Source organism: Falco peregrinus, chromosome 5, assembly GCF_023634155.1.
Source record: "Falco peregrinus isolate bFalPer1 chromosome 5, bFalPer1.pri, whole genome shotgun sequence".
Taxonomy (NCBI): Eukaryota; Metazoa; Chordata; class Aves; order Falconiformes; family Falconidae; genus Falco; species Falco peregrinus.
In genome coordinates this window covers 54,856,861-54,873,909 of record NC_073725.1, presented here as the reverse complement: position 1 = coordinate 54,873,909, position 17,049 = coordinate 54,856,861, and the positions used below count along the sequence as shown (strand labels likewise).

Genomic DNA, 17,049 nt, shown 5'->3' with positions numbered 1-17,049 from the left:
GGTTTTCCCGCTGACAGCAGCAAACTGCCGTGGGACATTTAATTCCCTCTGATCACATCAACGATAGACAAGTTGTCACCTGCTGTGCGTGCTGGGGAGGCAGAGCGGGGAAGATCCCATCCCTGTGGTAGGGGCCACTGGTCCCAGCAGCTGCATCACCTTGTCCTGCACACTGCTGTGGATGGAAAGGCCCCATGAGAAGTTAGCACCAGACAGAGGCCATGTGGATGTTGTCCCTGGCATGCTCAGGAGGAGACACCACAGCTTGGCAGGATCGGAAGGGGTTTAAAATGGGGGAATGGGGAGGTGGAGAAGAGGCCAGGGGCCCTGACATCCCTCCGTTCCTGTGGCCTCGTGTGGCTCCTGTGAGAGCCTCGTGCCAGCGGGCATCAGGGCCTTGCAAGCGCAGCCAGGGCTGTGAGGGACAAATCGTTCCAATCCCTTCTGTAAGAAGAGGGACAAGCCTTAGATTTTCTTAAATGTAAAAAAAAAGAGAAGGGACCTCTACGGATTTCACGTCTTTCGTACGGGTCTCAAGCGAGCTCCAGCCCGCCGGGCCCATCCCCTCAGGGCTGGCACCGCCTGAAGGGTCGCCCCGGCGGCCAAGGCCCAGCAGGGGGCGCTGCTCCCCGAAATGGCGGCCGCGCGGCGGAAGAGGAAGATCGGCTCTCCCCAAGATGGCGGCGCCCAGGCGCGGCGTGGCTGAGGGGAAGATGAAGAGGGCAGCGGCCGCCCGCGCTCGCCGCGGCAGCAAGTTAGACAGGCTGCGGCAGGCGGTGCAAGAGTTCGTGCACGCAGCCGGAGACCAGCCGCCGCTGGTCTTACTGAAAGACTCGGAGAGGCAGAACCGCAGGAGTCGCCGGGACGCCAGGAAGGAGAAGCGCAGGCTGAAGCGGAGCCGCCGCCGCCGCCTCCAGCGCGGGGAGCCCGTGGCGCCCGTGGCCAAGCCGGCCCCGGCCAAGCCGGCCCCGGCCAAGCCGGCCCCGGCCAAGCCGGCCCCGGCCAAGCCGGCCCCGGCCGCACGCTCCAGAGCCCCGGCCTCGCCCGCCGCCGCCGTCGGAAAGCAGCGGTCGGTGCCGGCACCGGCACCCCGCGCGGCCGCCGCCGCCTGTGCGCGGAAGCGGGCCCTGCTGCAGGCCAACGAGGAGGAGGAGAAGGAGATTCGGCGCCTGGAGCGGCGGCTGGGGCTCCGCAAGCGCCGCAAGAAGCAGGAGGCGGCCGCGGCGGAGGAGGTGCCTCAGAGCTTCCTGCGGGACGGGCTGGGCTACGTGCTGGGCGCCCTGGGCACCCGGGCCGGCCTCAGCGGGCTGTGCGAGAGCAGCGACGAGGAGGAGGCCCCGCGGCCCCAGGAGCGCCGGCCGGGGCCCGGAGAGCGGGACGAGGAGGAGGCGGAGGACGCCTCAGACCCTTCCGAGGGGGATGGTGGGGAAGGACAGTGGGAGAGCGAGAGCTCGTCCTCTTCCCCCGAGGTGCCAGAGGCCAGCGAGCCCCCGGGCGAGGAGGAGGAGGAGATGGAGAAGGAAGAAGAGGAGGTAGGGTGTTTCCCTTAGATAACGCAAAACCTGCTTCTCAGAATTACGCGGCACAACCTGAACATAAAGCAGAGTTCACATCGCCTCAGTAAAGCACAGGTGCTTGCTGTCGGGGCAAGCCATGCGGTGTGCTGCGGGTCCAGCAGCAGTGCTGCCTGCCGAGGCCTGGGGACAGCGGCTGGGCCTGCGGGGTGGGTGTCCCCGGGTCAGGCCTCTGGCAGGTGATAAATACCCTGAAGCACAAGGCGTGTGGCCTTGTCTCTATGGACAGGATCAGCAAATAAAGGGAGGTACCCCGTTGCCGTTAAAATGAGCAAACTGAAGTGTTACTTTTTCTGGGTGAGCCCTGAGGTTCTGCCTGTGTTGGGTCTTGTAGCAGGGGTGGAGGAGAGGAGGCCAGACAGGTTATTTAGCCTGGGTGGCACTAACATTAACTGTTAGTACATCTGGAGCTGGTAACATCTGGATAAAGCCAAGACCTAAGATGCCAGGTTTCAATAAAAATAACTTAAAAGAAAATTTCATGTAAAGCGTGGAGGAGTTTTGCTGCTGTTATATCGGTCATAAAGGGTAACTCATTGCATGCTTCTTTTCTACATAAAGTTGTTCCTTTGGTGTTAGTTATTAGATGGTAAAATACTTAATTAAAACTCTGTTGTATTAATCTTAAATAGAAATGTATATTTGTGTTCAAATATTTAAGATACTAGCCTCATTTGGTATCTTATTTTACTGTTTTCCTGAAAGAGTCATAATCACAGTGCTACAAAGTATGTTCCCCCTCAAGTAAGGAAAGCTCAGGAGACACTAGATGACAAGAAGAGAGAAGAATTGGGGAGACTGAAGAAAATGGTGAATGGCCTTATTAATAGGTAATGTAATAAGGAAAGTCATTAATCTTTCTGGTTCAGTGTGACAGTGCTCATCATTCAAAGAAAAGTGGCAAGGATGTGACTTTTCTCTTCACAAACTGATTTTAAGTTGGCAATCATGTCTGCTATCCTTAATAATTATTATCTTTGTTGATATAAATTCTTCAAAGTTGGTCACTAGAGAAGTTAAAAATCTGGAAAATAAATTTAAGATTGGGCTGAATTCCACACAGCAGTTGTCTGCAAGTGCTAGGTGTAATTCACTGTCGGTTGGAGTGTGCCTATTAAAAACACCTCAGTGTGAGTTATAACTTCCCTCCCCAAAAAAGCATGATTTTCTTTCTTTAATTAAAGAAATCTAAATTTCTCCAACATTACAACTGAGGAGGAGCAACACTTAAAGTAGTGTTAAAGCATAGCTTAAAGTACTGAAGAACAGAAAAAGTATTTTAACGCTTTCACACATTTTAATTTTAGAGTGTTTGTAAGATAAGAAATCTATTGGTATTTTTGTATCTATGTTATCTGTAAAAAGCAGGCTATGGTTTGCAGTATGTGGTTTGTTCAGTCATTTAGAATTTTATGTACCTTATATGTTAGAAGAGTATGAGGTGTTTTAATACTTAATTTCTCCAAAGACTGTGATATGCCATAGTTACAACTGCTTAGAACAAAGTCGGTCGTCTTAAGGAGTCTGTTCAGTGTGACAGTAAGGACACTGACAGTGCTTTGTGAATACTGCTACCAATCTGTTTTTACATGTAAATATTAAAAAAAAAAAAGGCAAAAAGACCTAAACATATTTTGTCAGTTTTTAGTTTAGTGAACACAGCAAAATACAAAAGGTCCCTTCCAGTCATCTTTTCCATCTTTCTTCTTAAGCCAAGCTAGTTTCTCTAAAAAGACTGGGTTGATGGTTGGGTAAATTGAAATTTGGGGAATCATGTAGAGAGAAGAAAAAGTGAACATTGCATTTTGTTTCTCAATAGGTTGAGTGAACCGAATTTGTCCTCCATTAGTGGACAGCTGGAAGAGCTCTACATGGCCAGCAGCAGAAAGGACATGAATGAAACTCTGACAGATATTCTCATGAATGCTTGTGTTACTGCAGTAGCCATGCCTGCAAGATTGATGATGGAGCATGTCCTTTTAGTCAGCATTCTTCATCATAATGTAGGAATTGAGGTAATTCTTGTGGTTGGAACTAATTGTGTTTAATAATACATATTGTACAGTGTTTTCCTGTTATTTTGTTTGAAAGGCTTTTTAGTTTTTCATTGTGTGTCACTAAAAAGCATCTCTAGCTGAATTTCGTCAGTATTTGTAGCTTATTTGCTAGGTGTCCACAAGTGCAAGGGACCAAGTCTGTTGCTTTATCAGTTTAATTTATTTCTTCCATGAGCTACCACTGGTCAGTTACAAAAATATCAGAGTTTTCATCAGAATCTTTCTACATCCATAAAACTGATTTTTTTTAAATTTCAGTTTTCTCCTCTTTAATTACACTAATCCATTTCTGTTCTCTTGGGCCTATGAGGGCATTGTTCTTGAACAATGTGTATCCAGATAAGAAAAGCACTACAGTTACGGAAATCCGTTTACATCAGTGGAAAAAGTCCTTTTTTAAACCCAGTCATGTAAATCATCAGTGGAAGTAACTAGGTATGTCAAATATCAGAATATAACAGAATATCAAAACCTTCAAAAACCATGGCAAATTTTTTGGAGGTTTTTTCTTTTGTGTTTTTAAACCTCATGAACGATTGAGATAAAATATCTATTGCTTACTGTTAGGAAGAAGCTGAAACTGCTGTTGTCAAAAGGAAAGATTTTAGCTAGTTTCAGTGAAATGTCTCTCAGGAAACAGCTGTTTCAGCACCATGTTCCCACCAAGTTACATTTTCTTTGTACATCTCAATGCAAAAGGTATATTGATGCAAGTTCTTCAGTTTGTCACGTAGTGACCTGAATGCTATCTCTGAAACCATTTTAAATATCAGATGGATGCAATTACAGCAGTTTTCTCTATGCAGCCTTGCCATTAAACTTTTTTTTTTGTTCCTTTTTGTTGCTTGAAAGGCTGTTCTGACTGCAAATATAATGTAATATTACAATGCTTGGTAATAGGTTTTAGATACTAGTATACTAATTGGTATTAGAAATAGATGATATCCAGACTGTCCTCTGTACTACTGACTCTGTTACACAGCATCTTTAAATGTAAGACTCTAAGTATACCATAAATCTCCATTGTCTCTCTGTAAAATAAATGCAATATATGCTTTATGTGGAAGTGTGATAGCACAGCTGCATTTAAGATTAGTTTGAGCAGTGCAGAAGTTGGGATTCCAATAACTGCGTTTAGGTATTTGTGCAGTATGATCATTGGATAGTTAAAACCTAAGCTGCTTGAGGTTTGTAATGCAAGCCAGTACTGCTACTGGGACTTTGGGTTTCATAAGAAAATTGGTAAGTACTAGCACCAGAATAATGGCGTGGGTCTAGTTTAGCAGTAATGTCTTCATTACCTACTTATATTTTGCTATGCTTTCTAATTCCAGTCTTTACCATCAATTCTATCTTCACAAATATAAAGATACCAAAATTTCTTCTCCCAACTGCACCACTGACAAATTGCTAAGACTTATCCCTGCCTGCTTCAAAAGCAGCCTAAGCTCATGCTCAGCAGCTGTGAAACTTGGTATGTTGGGGGTTGTTTTACAGTACTATTTTTTACCCTCCTGCTAAGGATTTTATTCTGAAATGCTGACATCTGTGATGTGCTTGGGTTTTGACATGCCACTTCTACTGGATGAGTGACTAGCAGTAACAGCATGCTAGCCTGGCAGCTGGGAAGATGCTAATATGTGTCCATGAAAATTATGTACACAAATTCTGATGTATGTGTACTGTAAGTTCATAACATTTGCTTTTCTTGCATAGAGTTCACAGGGCAATGGGATGTCATTTAACACTTAGATATTGTGTATGTAAATGTAGAACATCCATATTGGTTGGGAGGAGCAACAATGTTTCTTTAAAATTATTAGTGGCAGTGCCCCAAAACTGGGTGTTTTACAGATTTCTATAAAATCTACTTACAGTTAACTGCTGGATTTTTTTTATTCCCCCCCACCCCTTAATGAAACTGTTGCCAGGTCGGTGCTCATTTTTTGGAAGCTGTGGTGAAGAAATTTGATGAACTCTGTAAAAGTGATGCTGAAGGGAAAGAATGTGAAAATCTGCTTGCCTTGATTGCTCATCTGTATAACTTCCATGTGGTTCATTCCCTGCTGATCTTTGATATTCTGAAAAAGCTTATTGGCACTTTCACTGAAAAAGAGATTGAGTTGATTTTGTTTCTTCTGAAAAATGTGGGCTTTTCCTTAAGAAAAGATGATGCGTTGGCTCTGAAGGAACTGATCACTGAAGCCCAGAAGAAAGCAAACACAGCAGACAAGAAACTACATGATCAGACTAGGGTATGTGTGTGTGTTTTAAAGATTTTCTGTTCTGAATAGACCTTAATAAGCACTTAGATACATGTGTTTATTTAGTTTTCTGCTCCACTGCATTTGGGTTCCAAGTTACCATGAGTGTTCAGTTGTTGCATTCAGTTATTTGCCTTCCTGTCTGCCTTTCTTCATTAGTTCTTAGGACACAGACACCAAAATGCTTGTAATGAGTAAGCCTAGGAGCGTTTTGTGTCTTATGCAATGGACAGTGCTTCTGTTTTGTAATACTTAAAAGTATTAAAAAGACTTTAAAAAATGGTCACTGAGGCATGGTGTTTAGCAAATTAAGCTTTGCATTGAAAGTTGAACACAAACAGATATAATAGGAGTTAAAGTAATCATCCTTCTCTGTATTTGTATTCACGTAATCTAAATTTTGATGTGTATTGCCAGCTGAGCTGCTTACTCTTGCAAAATAGTAACTTCAAAGTACACTCTAGTTTATTAAATAAACTTAGAGGACATAATCCACAGAAATTTTTCTTTTCCCTAATAGGTTCGGTTTATGCTAGAGACTATGTTGGCATTAAGGAATAATGACATGCGTAAGATTCCTGGTTATGATCCTGAACCAGTTGAAAAACTCCGCAAATTGCAAAGAACACTGGTGAGAACTTTCTTGACGTACTTAGTATAGTTATTTTTAAACCAGAAGTAATTATTTACATCGTGCATAGGCTTGAGGGCTATAGTATTTTTTAATTCATTTAACAGGTTGAAACCCTTGTGGACAAAAATCACTTCTTAGATCATTATCTCCTGTGTCCAAGTTAAGTCAGGAGTCAACCAGCATTCTGCAGAACAGTTTGAGAAAGGACATAATACTTAGCCAAAGACTTTGCCTCAGAGTCCTATCCTTGAAAAAGAGATTGTGGGATGTTTAATGATTGTGCAGAAGAAATGAGTCATTATGACAAATTCTTTTTTCCATGGATTTGGATGCAGGCACCCACTTCTAACTTGACCAGAATCACTTTGGAAGCCTAACGCTTCTGAAAACCTAGATATTTTTTCTTTCCTGGGTTTTTCTTTGGGGGTGGGGGGGTGGGGATGTTGGCTGAGAGAGGGCGGTTTGTCTAGAACAGCCCAGTACAAAATGCATGAAGGTAACTGTCTGTCTAGACTGAGAATGAGTTCACTTTCACAGGACTTGAATCTGGTTTTAGATTCCATGTATCTCCAACCTGAAAATAACACTACTTGTCTACAACACCCAGGGCATCTTATTTATCAGAAACTTGTAAATGCAGGATGTCTACATCAGAGATAATAGGCCAGGCAACAACAAGCTAGGTAACCTAGTTCTGTGGAATTTCCTCTCTTCAGTTTTCATAGTCCTCCTGGTATGCTTCTAGACTCCTTTGTTGAAAATTTCTTACTTTGTTCAAAGGGTTTAAACTTTTTGTTGTTTGAGTTGTACGAAAGTTAAGGCAGTTTGTTGTGTAATTGTATTTGATCACAAGTGTTCAAAAGGAAAATCATGACCAGATTGTAAGATGCTGCAACTGATTTACAATGTCAGCTTCAAGTCTCAATTCTAATAAAGTTTTATGAGTAGAAGATGGCTACTTTTTTAATTTATTATCTCTTTTCTTTAGATAAAAAATCAAGAGCTTTTAAATGTAGATTTAAGCAACTTCTTGTATTTGAGAAATTAGAGGACATAGGAAACTTGTAAATTCTCTTCAGGTAGCTGAAACTAAAGGGAGCAGGGGCATATATGCAAAGACCTGTATGGAGATTTAAGATATTTGTTTAAAAATTTGTTTAAAAGTAATTTTAAGTAATTAAAGTATTTCTTTTTTTAAAAAAAAAAAAAAGGAAGCCTCAAAAGCTTTTATTTGAGTTTTTTGGGTTTTGATATTCAAGGTTCACAGTGGTGGTTCTGGAAAAGAAACTCAGCTCCGCGTCTCCCTGGAATCTCTCCTCAGCGCTGATCGGGTTGGTCGCTGGTGGATCGTAGGGTCATCCTGGAGCGGAGCACCAATGATCAATGATACAAACAGCAAAACTCAGCAAAAACTGCATATAGGAAAGGTAAATCCAAGCAGTACTAGTTATAAGTCTAAGTGTTTGTGATCTTTTGAATGTTCTGCATACAAGTGAATAAGTTCAGTTCCAAGCCCACCAAAAAAAGACTCTTGTAAGACTAAGCTTTTGGACTGTGAATTCTGCTCTTACACTTTTCAAAATGTTGTACTCGTGCTTTGTAAGAGTTGTTACTGCAAATATTATAGCTCATTTTTTCTTATCCTGTAGAATTACAAAAGTAATATATGTAAGTGGAAGAAGAGCCTTGATTTAAAAGTGAATTTCCTCGTATGAATTCTGACAGGTAGCGCTGTCTGTGGGTGGTATATATCTGAGCTGATTCTAAAAGTAGTGTGGTGAGATGGTCTTGGTGACTTATATTAGAGAAGCACATCTTAAAAATAATTGGCACACTTGAAATATATAGTTGAAAAAGCTCCTGATGATACCTATGCCTCTGGGCAAAAGCTCAAGACCTTTAGATTGCTGCTTCATAGTTTGACATCTTCATTAATGGTTTTATTCAATACTGCACAGAAATAGCTTTCTCAAAGCAAGCATAAATAAAGTAGCAATTGGATTTTTTTTCAGGTGAGTTCAAAGATAATGGAGCTTGCTCGTAAGCAGAGAATGAATACTGATATCAGAAGAAGTATATTTTGTGTCTTGATGACAAGTGAAGACTTCCTGGATGCCTTTGAAAAACTTCTCAGGTAAGTATAGACTAACGCAGACAGCCCAGAACTAAAAACAGCATTAGCTGGGTTGGAAAAATAACATTGCTGGTCTAGGTTTAAGAGCATTTAGTTGATAATACAATTAAAAAAGTGCATAGCTAGGGATCCACATAGGGTAAAAGCGTAAAAGAGGGACCAAAACCCCGGGGTAAGGACTAGTAGGGGACAGGCAGAACTGACTGGCAGTCAGAGGAAGGGAGTAGCCCCTGTTACTGTCACTCATGTCTGTAGCTGTGATTTGCAGCATCTTGACTTCAGGAGCCTGTATCTTTTTGCACTGAAGATGTGTATCCTGGTCTAGTGGATGGAAGTCTGTTGCAGGCTTGCTTCCTCACAAGAGGCAGACTAGAAAGCCCCTTCAATCTCTTGGTTTTGTTGCTAGATTTCCATACTGCTGCCACTTCTTTACATCTTGCCACCTTGTTAAGCCATCTTGTAGGTCTCTGTCCATACTTGCATGACCTGGTAGTGTTCTAGCACCTCCACTTCTTTCTTGCAGAATTTATTAGCTTTGGATTTGCTCCAGGGTCACATTTCATGTTAAGACCAGTTGCCTTACCACTTGGCAAACAGCTTTCTAGAAGGTGTGATCAGGGAAAAGCTCAAACTAAGCTGTTCTTTGTGTTTGTCAGAATATTAATTGTAAGTCTTAGTAACTGGGAGGGGAGGGATCATGTCTGAACTTTTCTGTTGCAGCCTTGTAATTCAAGGGACTTGTCTTACCAGGATGGCATGCAATTATTTAATTTGCTAACCAAACCAAAACAGACTTCGTAATAAAGTCAACTAATATTTGATTAAATGCCACTTCTGCAAAACACAGATTGGATTTAAGGCTGTGATGGAGTCATTCCAATATCTTAATATGGCCTGTTCAATTAAAAGAAATTAGCTGCTGCTGCTGCAGTTCTTGCCAAGACCTGGTAGCTCAATTTGCAGATTGATCCTTGACTGTCATCTGTGCTATCCAAGCTAGTATACAAATCTGTATACATATAGGCTTGGCAGACAAACTGCCTGCGGATTGGTGTGTGTTGATAGTGATTTTAAAACGGCAAACTCAGGGGAATTCTCAAGTCTGCCCACATATGGCAGAATATAATGGGAAGTACACAAAATTGTCAGTGCAGGAATTATTCAATGTGAACATGTGTTCCAGAGTGTGTGGGAATTAATAGTCATATGTTCGATGTCAGCCTCATGAGGAACAGCATGAGAAATACATAAAGAAGTATTTTAACTGTAGTTGTTGGTTCATCTGGTGCTAGGTCTCTGGCAGAGTTTAGGTGTGGTTAAATGGTAATTTAAACTCTTTTAAAACCAGGCTGCTGTAGTTTTGCTTGCCTTTCTCCTTACAGCAAAATAGTTAGTTTGAAGCCAAACCAGCTCCCTGAACTGGCTCAGCTTGTGATTGCAGAAGTAAAGGGAGGTTTGGGAACATCCTTGGAGACAAAGAAGAGAGAGACTTGATCCATTTCATCAGCTGAAAGGCCACACCTCTTTCACAAACCATAGATTCACAAAGGAGATGGATTGAATGCTTCTTAAGTTTGATGGAGGAGCAGTTTTTAAAGCTATTTCATAGACGTCTCACAACAAATGGAACCTTGTAAAAGTCTTCAATATCCTGTTGTAGTGTGATGTGTAATTCAGGGTAGCAAAAGTGATCAAGACGGGAATACTGTCACTCATGAATGATTTAATAGATGAGGTGGTTGCTTGTTCTTCATGAAAGATGATCAGGCTTATGAAGTCTGTGCAGGTTTATGGTGAAGCTCAGCAGTGAAAGACAGTCCTGACTCTTAAATTTTAGATGTCTGGAATGCTAGGTCTGAAAAGATTAAATACTGCTAAGTCTATGAAGAAGTCTAGGTAAGAACAAAATTGAACATCGAAGTGCTGATGTACTTGGTTACAATGTCTAGCAACGTGCATATTTCCTAAATAAGCAAGTCATGAAAGAAGTGATGATGAACAAGGGAAGAGACTGCCAGATAAGTGATTGCAATGTAACTTCCAGTGTCTGAAAACCTGTGTATTTAAAAAAAAAAACCAACTGTTGTTACTCTGTAATAAAATCAGATAGAACTTCACTGATGAGAGAGCAAGTGAATTATATCACAGACACAGTACTTACAGTGCTGGCCTCTTGGAGAAGCAGGCTTGTAAGTTTTCACCACTCATTAGCATCAGCCCAGATTTTCCTATTGTAAAACCTTAAATTCTGGGGGCGATTTGGCTGAAAGGCAGTATTTTCTCTGTTAATCTGGTGTGTGTCCGTGATCAAATGCAATGGCAGATGTCTGGAGGTGTGTACAAACAAGGGACATTAGAATTGAGCAATGACAAACTACTCTACAGACGGTAGAGCAAGTTCCAGTGGAGTCAAACTTGGTTAGAAAATACACTTGAGTTATACTAATGCCATATGAAACTTGAGCTTGAAGCAATGAAAAGAATTTTGTTTGACATTTTTCAGATTATAATATGAAGCATTTTTCATTTTAATTGGTTTTAATGCTGCCAAGCATTTGGCAGCCCTGGAAGCTAAATCATATTATTCACAGAACAGGTGCATTGTGAGTTAGTTACCATTCTCTGCCAAAGCGTCTCAGCCCTCTTTCAGACTGGTCAGCTGTTCAAGTGGGAAGGCTGTTCAGTCCTTGGCCTTTATGCTGAGGCAGCCAACAGAAGTACTCATTGATACTGTTTTCTTCAGGCTTTTTTCTTTTTTTTTTTTTTTTTTTTTTTTTTTCTTTTTAAGGTGCTTTGAAATCACTGGCTGCATCCTTTTAGGCTACTATCAGACAATAGTGAATTTCAAGTATTACGTAAATGGAGTTGATCTAGAGATTAAAGCATTCATATCACCAACTAAATAGGAAGAACATCTTTAAATATTTTCATCTCTAGTGACTACCACAGAAGTGAAGGGCCCTGGACATGCTTCTCTAAATAGGCTTATGCTCGTCCACAGGCTGTTTTTCCTCCCATGAACAAGTGTGAAATAACTGCAAGGGGATCCTGCAGTTCTTGTTTCACTTTTCAAGCTTTGTACACCAATGTACACCATGCAGCAGTGCTTGCTGCAGTGCTGCTGCTACATTCAAAGGCACAAGACTCCATGATGACAGTGCCCTCTCCTGTTTTTCTTCATGGAGAGCTACAAATGTGGAGCGCGCTACCTTTACTCCCCCAGGGGTAATTGTACTTGTATCATTCTACTTCTGTCTGTCGAGGTCTTACTTTTGCAGCCACTCCTTTAACACTGATAATACTCTAGCATTTTTATATTGCTGTACCAGGACGCTGATTTAGCCCACAGTCTGAAGGGTTTGAGGCCATTCAGTGTTTTAAAGACTTGTAAGAAGCTTCTCAAAGTAAAATCTAATACAGTGTTAGGGGTTGTTTTTTAAGTATTAGTCTTGGATGTTAACTGTAGCTTTTACTTTGTGGTAGTAATTTTTCCCGACTAAACGATTCTCATTCTCTCACTAAATTTTAGGCTTGGACTGAAGGATCAGCAGGAGAGAGAAATCGTTCATGTTATCATTTACTGCTGCTTACAGGAGAAGACATATAACCCCTTCTACGCATTTTTAGCTAATAAGTTTTGTGAATATGAAAGACGATTTCAGGTGAAGAAAAATTTGTTTCTATTTTGGTTTAGTGTCATTGTTGTGGTTAGGAAAACAGTTATTAAATACCTTAGAGTGGATGCATGCCTGTTAAGATCAGGATCCTGAGGAAATATTCTGCTGGTATAGCTGTGTATTCAAGTAAGGCATGCTCATGGTCAGATCTGAACAGGAAATAAAATAACTACTGCAGAAGGTTTACTTTCCCCTGTTTTATGCATTTGAAAAGAATTGAACAGTCTGTTCAAGCATCTCTGTTAATTATCAAAGGGCTCATAAAGAATAGAAGGTCAAAAGGTTTTGTTACATTGTTACTCATTTAAACAGCCACTTGATTTGTAGGTTGTTTTTTTTCCTTTGACACCTAGGTCACATTTCAGTTTAGTATTTGGGACAAAATCAAAGACTTAGAAAACCTCTCAGCTGCTGCCATCTCCAACTTGGTTTCACTCTTGGCTCACTTACTAAAGACAAAATCGTTGCCACTTTCAGTTCTCAAGGTTGGTGTGTTTTCTTTCCAAAATACTTCTGTGTTTTCGTGTGCTTGTTCTATGGAAAATATGTTTTCTTGGTTACCTAGCTGGTACTTTAGCTGTTCATGGTCATAAACTAAGACAAAACTTGTTCTTGAATTGCTAAATTAATCCAACTGATTACAGTAATGCTATCATCTGAGGAAAAGGGAACCTATGCTGACCCAGGCATTCAGAAAGTCTACAGTTCTATATCTAGAGCAGTGGTAAGATCATTTTCTTTAGAGTCCGCAGAGTTGGAACTGAGGCCCCTTCATTAACAAGCTTTGTCAGTGGATTTTCAGCTATGCTTTTGAGCTGGTGTTGATTTTTATTAGGCACAAAAGAAATCTACTGAGCACTTGGATTTCAGAATGGGGAGTCCATAGAATTTTATTAGAAGAATAATTGAAATGTGTTAAACAGGCAATTATGTGGATATTCGTAGGTATTTCTAAAGTATGTATCTAATAAGGAAATTATATCCAGTATTCTGGTATTACTAGACAGGTTTATTCCTTAAAAAGTTCTCTGCTTTCCTTATTAATTAGCTTTTGGAGGCAGCGTTCTCAGCTAATTCTTCTGTGCCAAACTTAAGACTCTGTATATATGGGAGGCCAGTTGGTATGCTAATGACTATTCATTTAGAAGAGAATTCAGCTGTTTGAAATACTTGAATTAATCTAATTCTCCCTCTCTCTCTCTCTCTCTCTACTTAGGTAATTGAATTCAGCGAACTAGATAAACCCAAAGTCCGTTTCTTGCGACAAGTATTAAGCATGCTGTTAACCAAAACAGATCCTGAAGAACTCAGCGACATTTTTGTGAGGTAAGTAATCAGAGAGATCTCCAGGGAACCCTTGGTGAGTAGTAATTAAGAAGATAAGAAGTTTGCTTATTTTGTTTGGAAATTACACAGTGCCTATTCCAAAATTCAGCCATCCGTCCCTTAAAAAGTAAGCTCTCCTGGGTGAGTGGGGAGAATCACTTCTGTGTTAGTACAGGCTCTGATAGTTACAACTGTGAGAAGTGTTACACAAAATAAGGCTTTCAGATATTCAACGTATAATTTGTCATAGGATTTTCATGAGCAGAGCTCTGTAATTACCTACTTGCCATACTGATTTACCATCTGTGTGCAGTAGAATTACCTTCTAGCACAGACTACTGGTAGAGTGGTCTTTAGTGTAAGAAGGAAGAATTAAAAATACTAATGAGGGAAAGGTTTGGGTCCTTTTCATTTCTTTAAATCAGCGTTGTCTGGAAAATCTGATTTTTGTGTATGGGATAGGATTGCCTGGAGAGGCTGGGAAATCTCCATCCTTGGAGATCCTTGAGTGGATAGCACTGAGCAACTTGACTGCACCTGGATGTTAGTCTGGCCTTAAACAGGAGGTTGGACAAGATGACCTGCTAACATCCTTTCTGACAAATTATTCCGTGATTCTGTGATGTTCTTGTATTAAACTTGCAATGTCACATGAAGTTAGAAAAAATTAGGTGGTGATGTTTCAACCATTACACTGCAACACAAGGAAGCTCAAACGTGGCATTTGCCTCATTTTTTGCTGTGATATAACTGTTGACATAAAGAAGTTTAAGGCTCCAATATTCCATTTTGTTGTTGGGGGTCAATTGTATGTTGAGTGTGTTTGGGCTGCTTGCCAAACTAATATAGACTTGCTGGTAATTTGAAAACCTCTTCAGAAAAGCTCCTTTTATAGGTTGGATTTTTTTCTATGTCTCTGAAGTAGATAAAGAAAAAAAATAAAGAAATTTCTGAAACAGTAGAAGACTAAATACTATTTTAAATCTGTGTCTTTACAGGATAAGTAGAAGACTAAATACTATTTTAAATCTGTGTCTTTACAGGATATCTGACAACCCCAAACTGGGATTGCTGCGGGAGGGCTTGAAACTCTTCCTTGCCCACTTCATACTAAAGAATGCACAAGCTCAAAGGAGCGCTGAAGAAGCTAGCTTATTAAAAGAGAGAGTTGAACTAGCAACCAAGGCTTTGCAAGCAAAAGAATCCAAATTGAAACTATAGTTCTGGTTTTCTAATAAAACATACAGAAAAACAAAGTCTGCATGAAGATGCAGAGCTTTGTTAGTCTTTCAGACCCAAATAATTGAGAATGAGGAGAGCCATCAAGGATCCATCTTTGGTCTACACACTGGTTACAGGTTTAATCAAAGGTGATATAAGGCCTTTTTGAATAAAGGGGAAATGTATTTTTTGTCATAACCCTTTTTAGTATGAGTGCTTCATGTTGATGGTTAGTGTCTGGAGAAAAGAGTAAATTTCTGTGATACTCCCAGTCAGCATTCCGCGTTTCATATTCTAACCTTTCATTTAAAATGATAGCATAATACTGATCACCGTATGTTAAAGAAGCAGCCTTAACCAAAGGCTTTTAGTAACTAATCATTGTACGTGCCTGAAGAAACAGGCCACTAGATGGCACGAGGACTGGTGAGTCAGTTTTGGAAGAAACAGACTTTATTTCTTAAAAGTGTTGAAGTTGTATGCTAATTCTGTGAATTGCTTACCTGACACTGTGTCAGGAAAAGATCTTCAGTCGGATTCTAAGCCGTAGTAAAATGACTCGAAGATCTGACTTTGCCCAATTATATTGGGTTTAGTGATCACAGCACATTTTTATTGCTCTTTCAGCCTGTTTTTCACAGCTTTAAAACTGGAGTTGGCTAATCACTTGTGTTGATCAGATTTTTCTAGGCATAAAGAATAATATCAGCATGAGTCTTTTAATAACATAATACCTTCCTTCAGAATTTGCTTGCATTTTCCGTTCAGATGTTTAAAAAAAAAAAAAATGTACACTTCTTTTTGTAACACTCGGTGTTAATGCTTTGTTTCTTTTCTCACCTTAGCACTACACATTAAACGGTAGTTTTTCTAAAGATTTGCTGTTTGTATTAGCTTTACCCTAGCTGGCTGACCAGGAAGGGAAAGACTTTAAATTGCAGGGAGGGGGGGGGAAGCACTTTCTCATCCACAGTATCGTTGCATCTGCATGATCTACCTTTGCTAGAGAGCTGCGAGCCCTGTTTCTATAACCAGGCTTGCCCTCTAGCGTGCACTAGCCCACTCGCTTATGGTGCTTCCTAACTACATTTGATACCAACTGATCTATTCAGCTACTTTGTTTGAATCTGTCCCTGCTGGGAAAATTTGCTCCCAGTAGGCATCCTCCAGAAAATTTTCAGTTCTGCAGCAAAAGAGGTGGATGAAAAATGTTTAAATATTTTTATTTTTTTAATCAAATAGTTGAGTGTAGAATACTCTGCTTGCTGAGCTGTAGGAGTAATGCTTTCAGGCAGGGGAGTGCTTCTTCCCCCAGCAGCCAGGGAGCTGATTTTTCCCACCTTTCCTCTGTTGGAGAGGGCAAGTTGTGCGTGGGAGCAGAGAGACCCGGTTTCAAAATCCCAGGTTGTACTAGCAGGGTAACAACTAACACAGAAGAGATTCCTATCAAAAGAACAAGGCAAGATGCTTTCTTCGGCCTGTTTCATACCACTGGCAGCTCTCAAGGATAGAAAAGTGGCCATTTCCCCTCAGTTGCATCTTACATGCAATAGGCAGAAGAGGAAAAACATTTAATTCAAGTATTTCTAATATGCATACCAACGAACAAAAGTATGGGCAGCGGAACTGAGACTATTTTGACAGACACAAAAGATGCAACTTTAGAGAGTGCATGTAAACGGCTCCTTTGCAAACAACCATGCCAAACCTCATATTTCACTGTTGAAGACAAGACTCGGGAGAAAATCTGTGCAAGCCCTTAGAAGCTGCCTGCTGTGGAGCGCATGGGACCTCAGTGAGTAAAAATTGCTCCCCCTAGACTGCAACAGCCACCTAATTAATTGCCTTTTTTGCAGGAGTTTAGATAGACCCAGCTTTTCAATGTGTTTGTGATTTAATAATACATAAATGGAAACACATTGCTCTAGCTGGGAGGTTTAGGCAACTTTGCTCCTCAAGATAAATCTTGAAACATCTTCCTTACATTGAATGTGACAGGCGCTGGTTCCTTGTTCAAATGCTTTGCTGGGTGATCAGAGTTGACCACCCTTTGCTGCCCATGGAATGATTGTCTTGTGTTTTACAGCTCTGAATCTATTCACTTGCTGCAGCTGCCTGAGGCGGTGTGATGCAGGTGTTGCTATGCAATTAGAGGAGATGAT

The 17,049-nt window shown here is 40.9% G+C and overlaps 1 protein-coding gene across 2 annotated transcripts; it reads left to right on the top strand.

Annotated features, from left to right (window-relative positions):
• The first annotated feature begins 644 nt into the window (after positions 1-644).
• Positions 645-15,762, top strand: NOM1 (nucleolar protein with MIF4G domain 1). 2 transcript variants are annotated; one of them, XM_055806012.1, is made up of 11 exons: positions 645-1,537; positions 2,282-2,404; positions 3,394-3,589; positions 5,563-5,886; positions 6,416-6,526; positions 7,789-7,956; positions 8,542-8,663; positions 12,193-12,325; positions 12,694-12,825; positions 13,557-13,666; positions 14,710-15,762. In XM_055806012.1, the coding sequence occupies exons 1-11, from the start codon at positions 678-680 to the stop codon at positions 14,885-14,887; spliced, it is 2,457 nt and encodes an 818-aa protein (XP_055661987.1). In that variant the 5' UTR covers positions 645-677; the 3' UTR covers positions 14,888-15,762. The 2 variants fall into 2 exon arrangements, with proteins under 2 accessions (XP_055661987.1, XP_055661988.1); XM_055806013.1 differs by having other exon boundaries at positions 646-1,532; positions 2,280-2,404.
• The last annotated feature ends 1,287 nt before the right edge of the window (positions 15,763-17,049 follow it).

Bases quoted from the DNA above. Each gene is read 5' to 3' on its own strand.
- NOM1 (XM_055806012.1), top strand. From the start codon at position 678: ATGGCGGCGCCCAGGCGCGGCGTGGCTGAGGGGAAGATGAAGAGGGCA. The intron at 3,590-5,562 runs GTAATTCTTGTG...AACTGTTGCCAG, and splicing joins ATCATAATGTAGGAATTGAG to GTCGGTGCTCATTTTTTGGA. The intron at 5,887-6,415 runs GTATGTGTGTGT...TTTCCCTAATAG, and splicing joins AACTACATGATCAGACTAGG to GTTCGGTTTATGCTAGAGAC.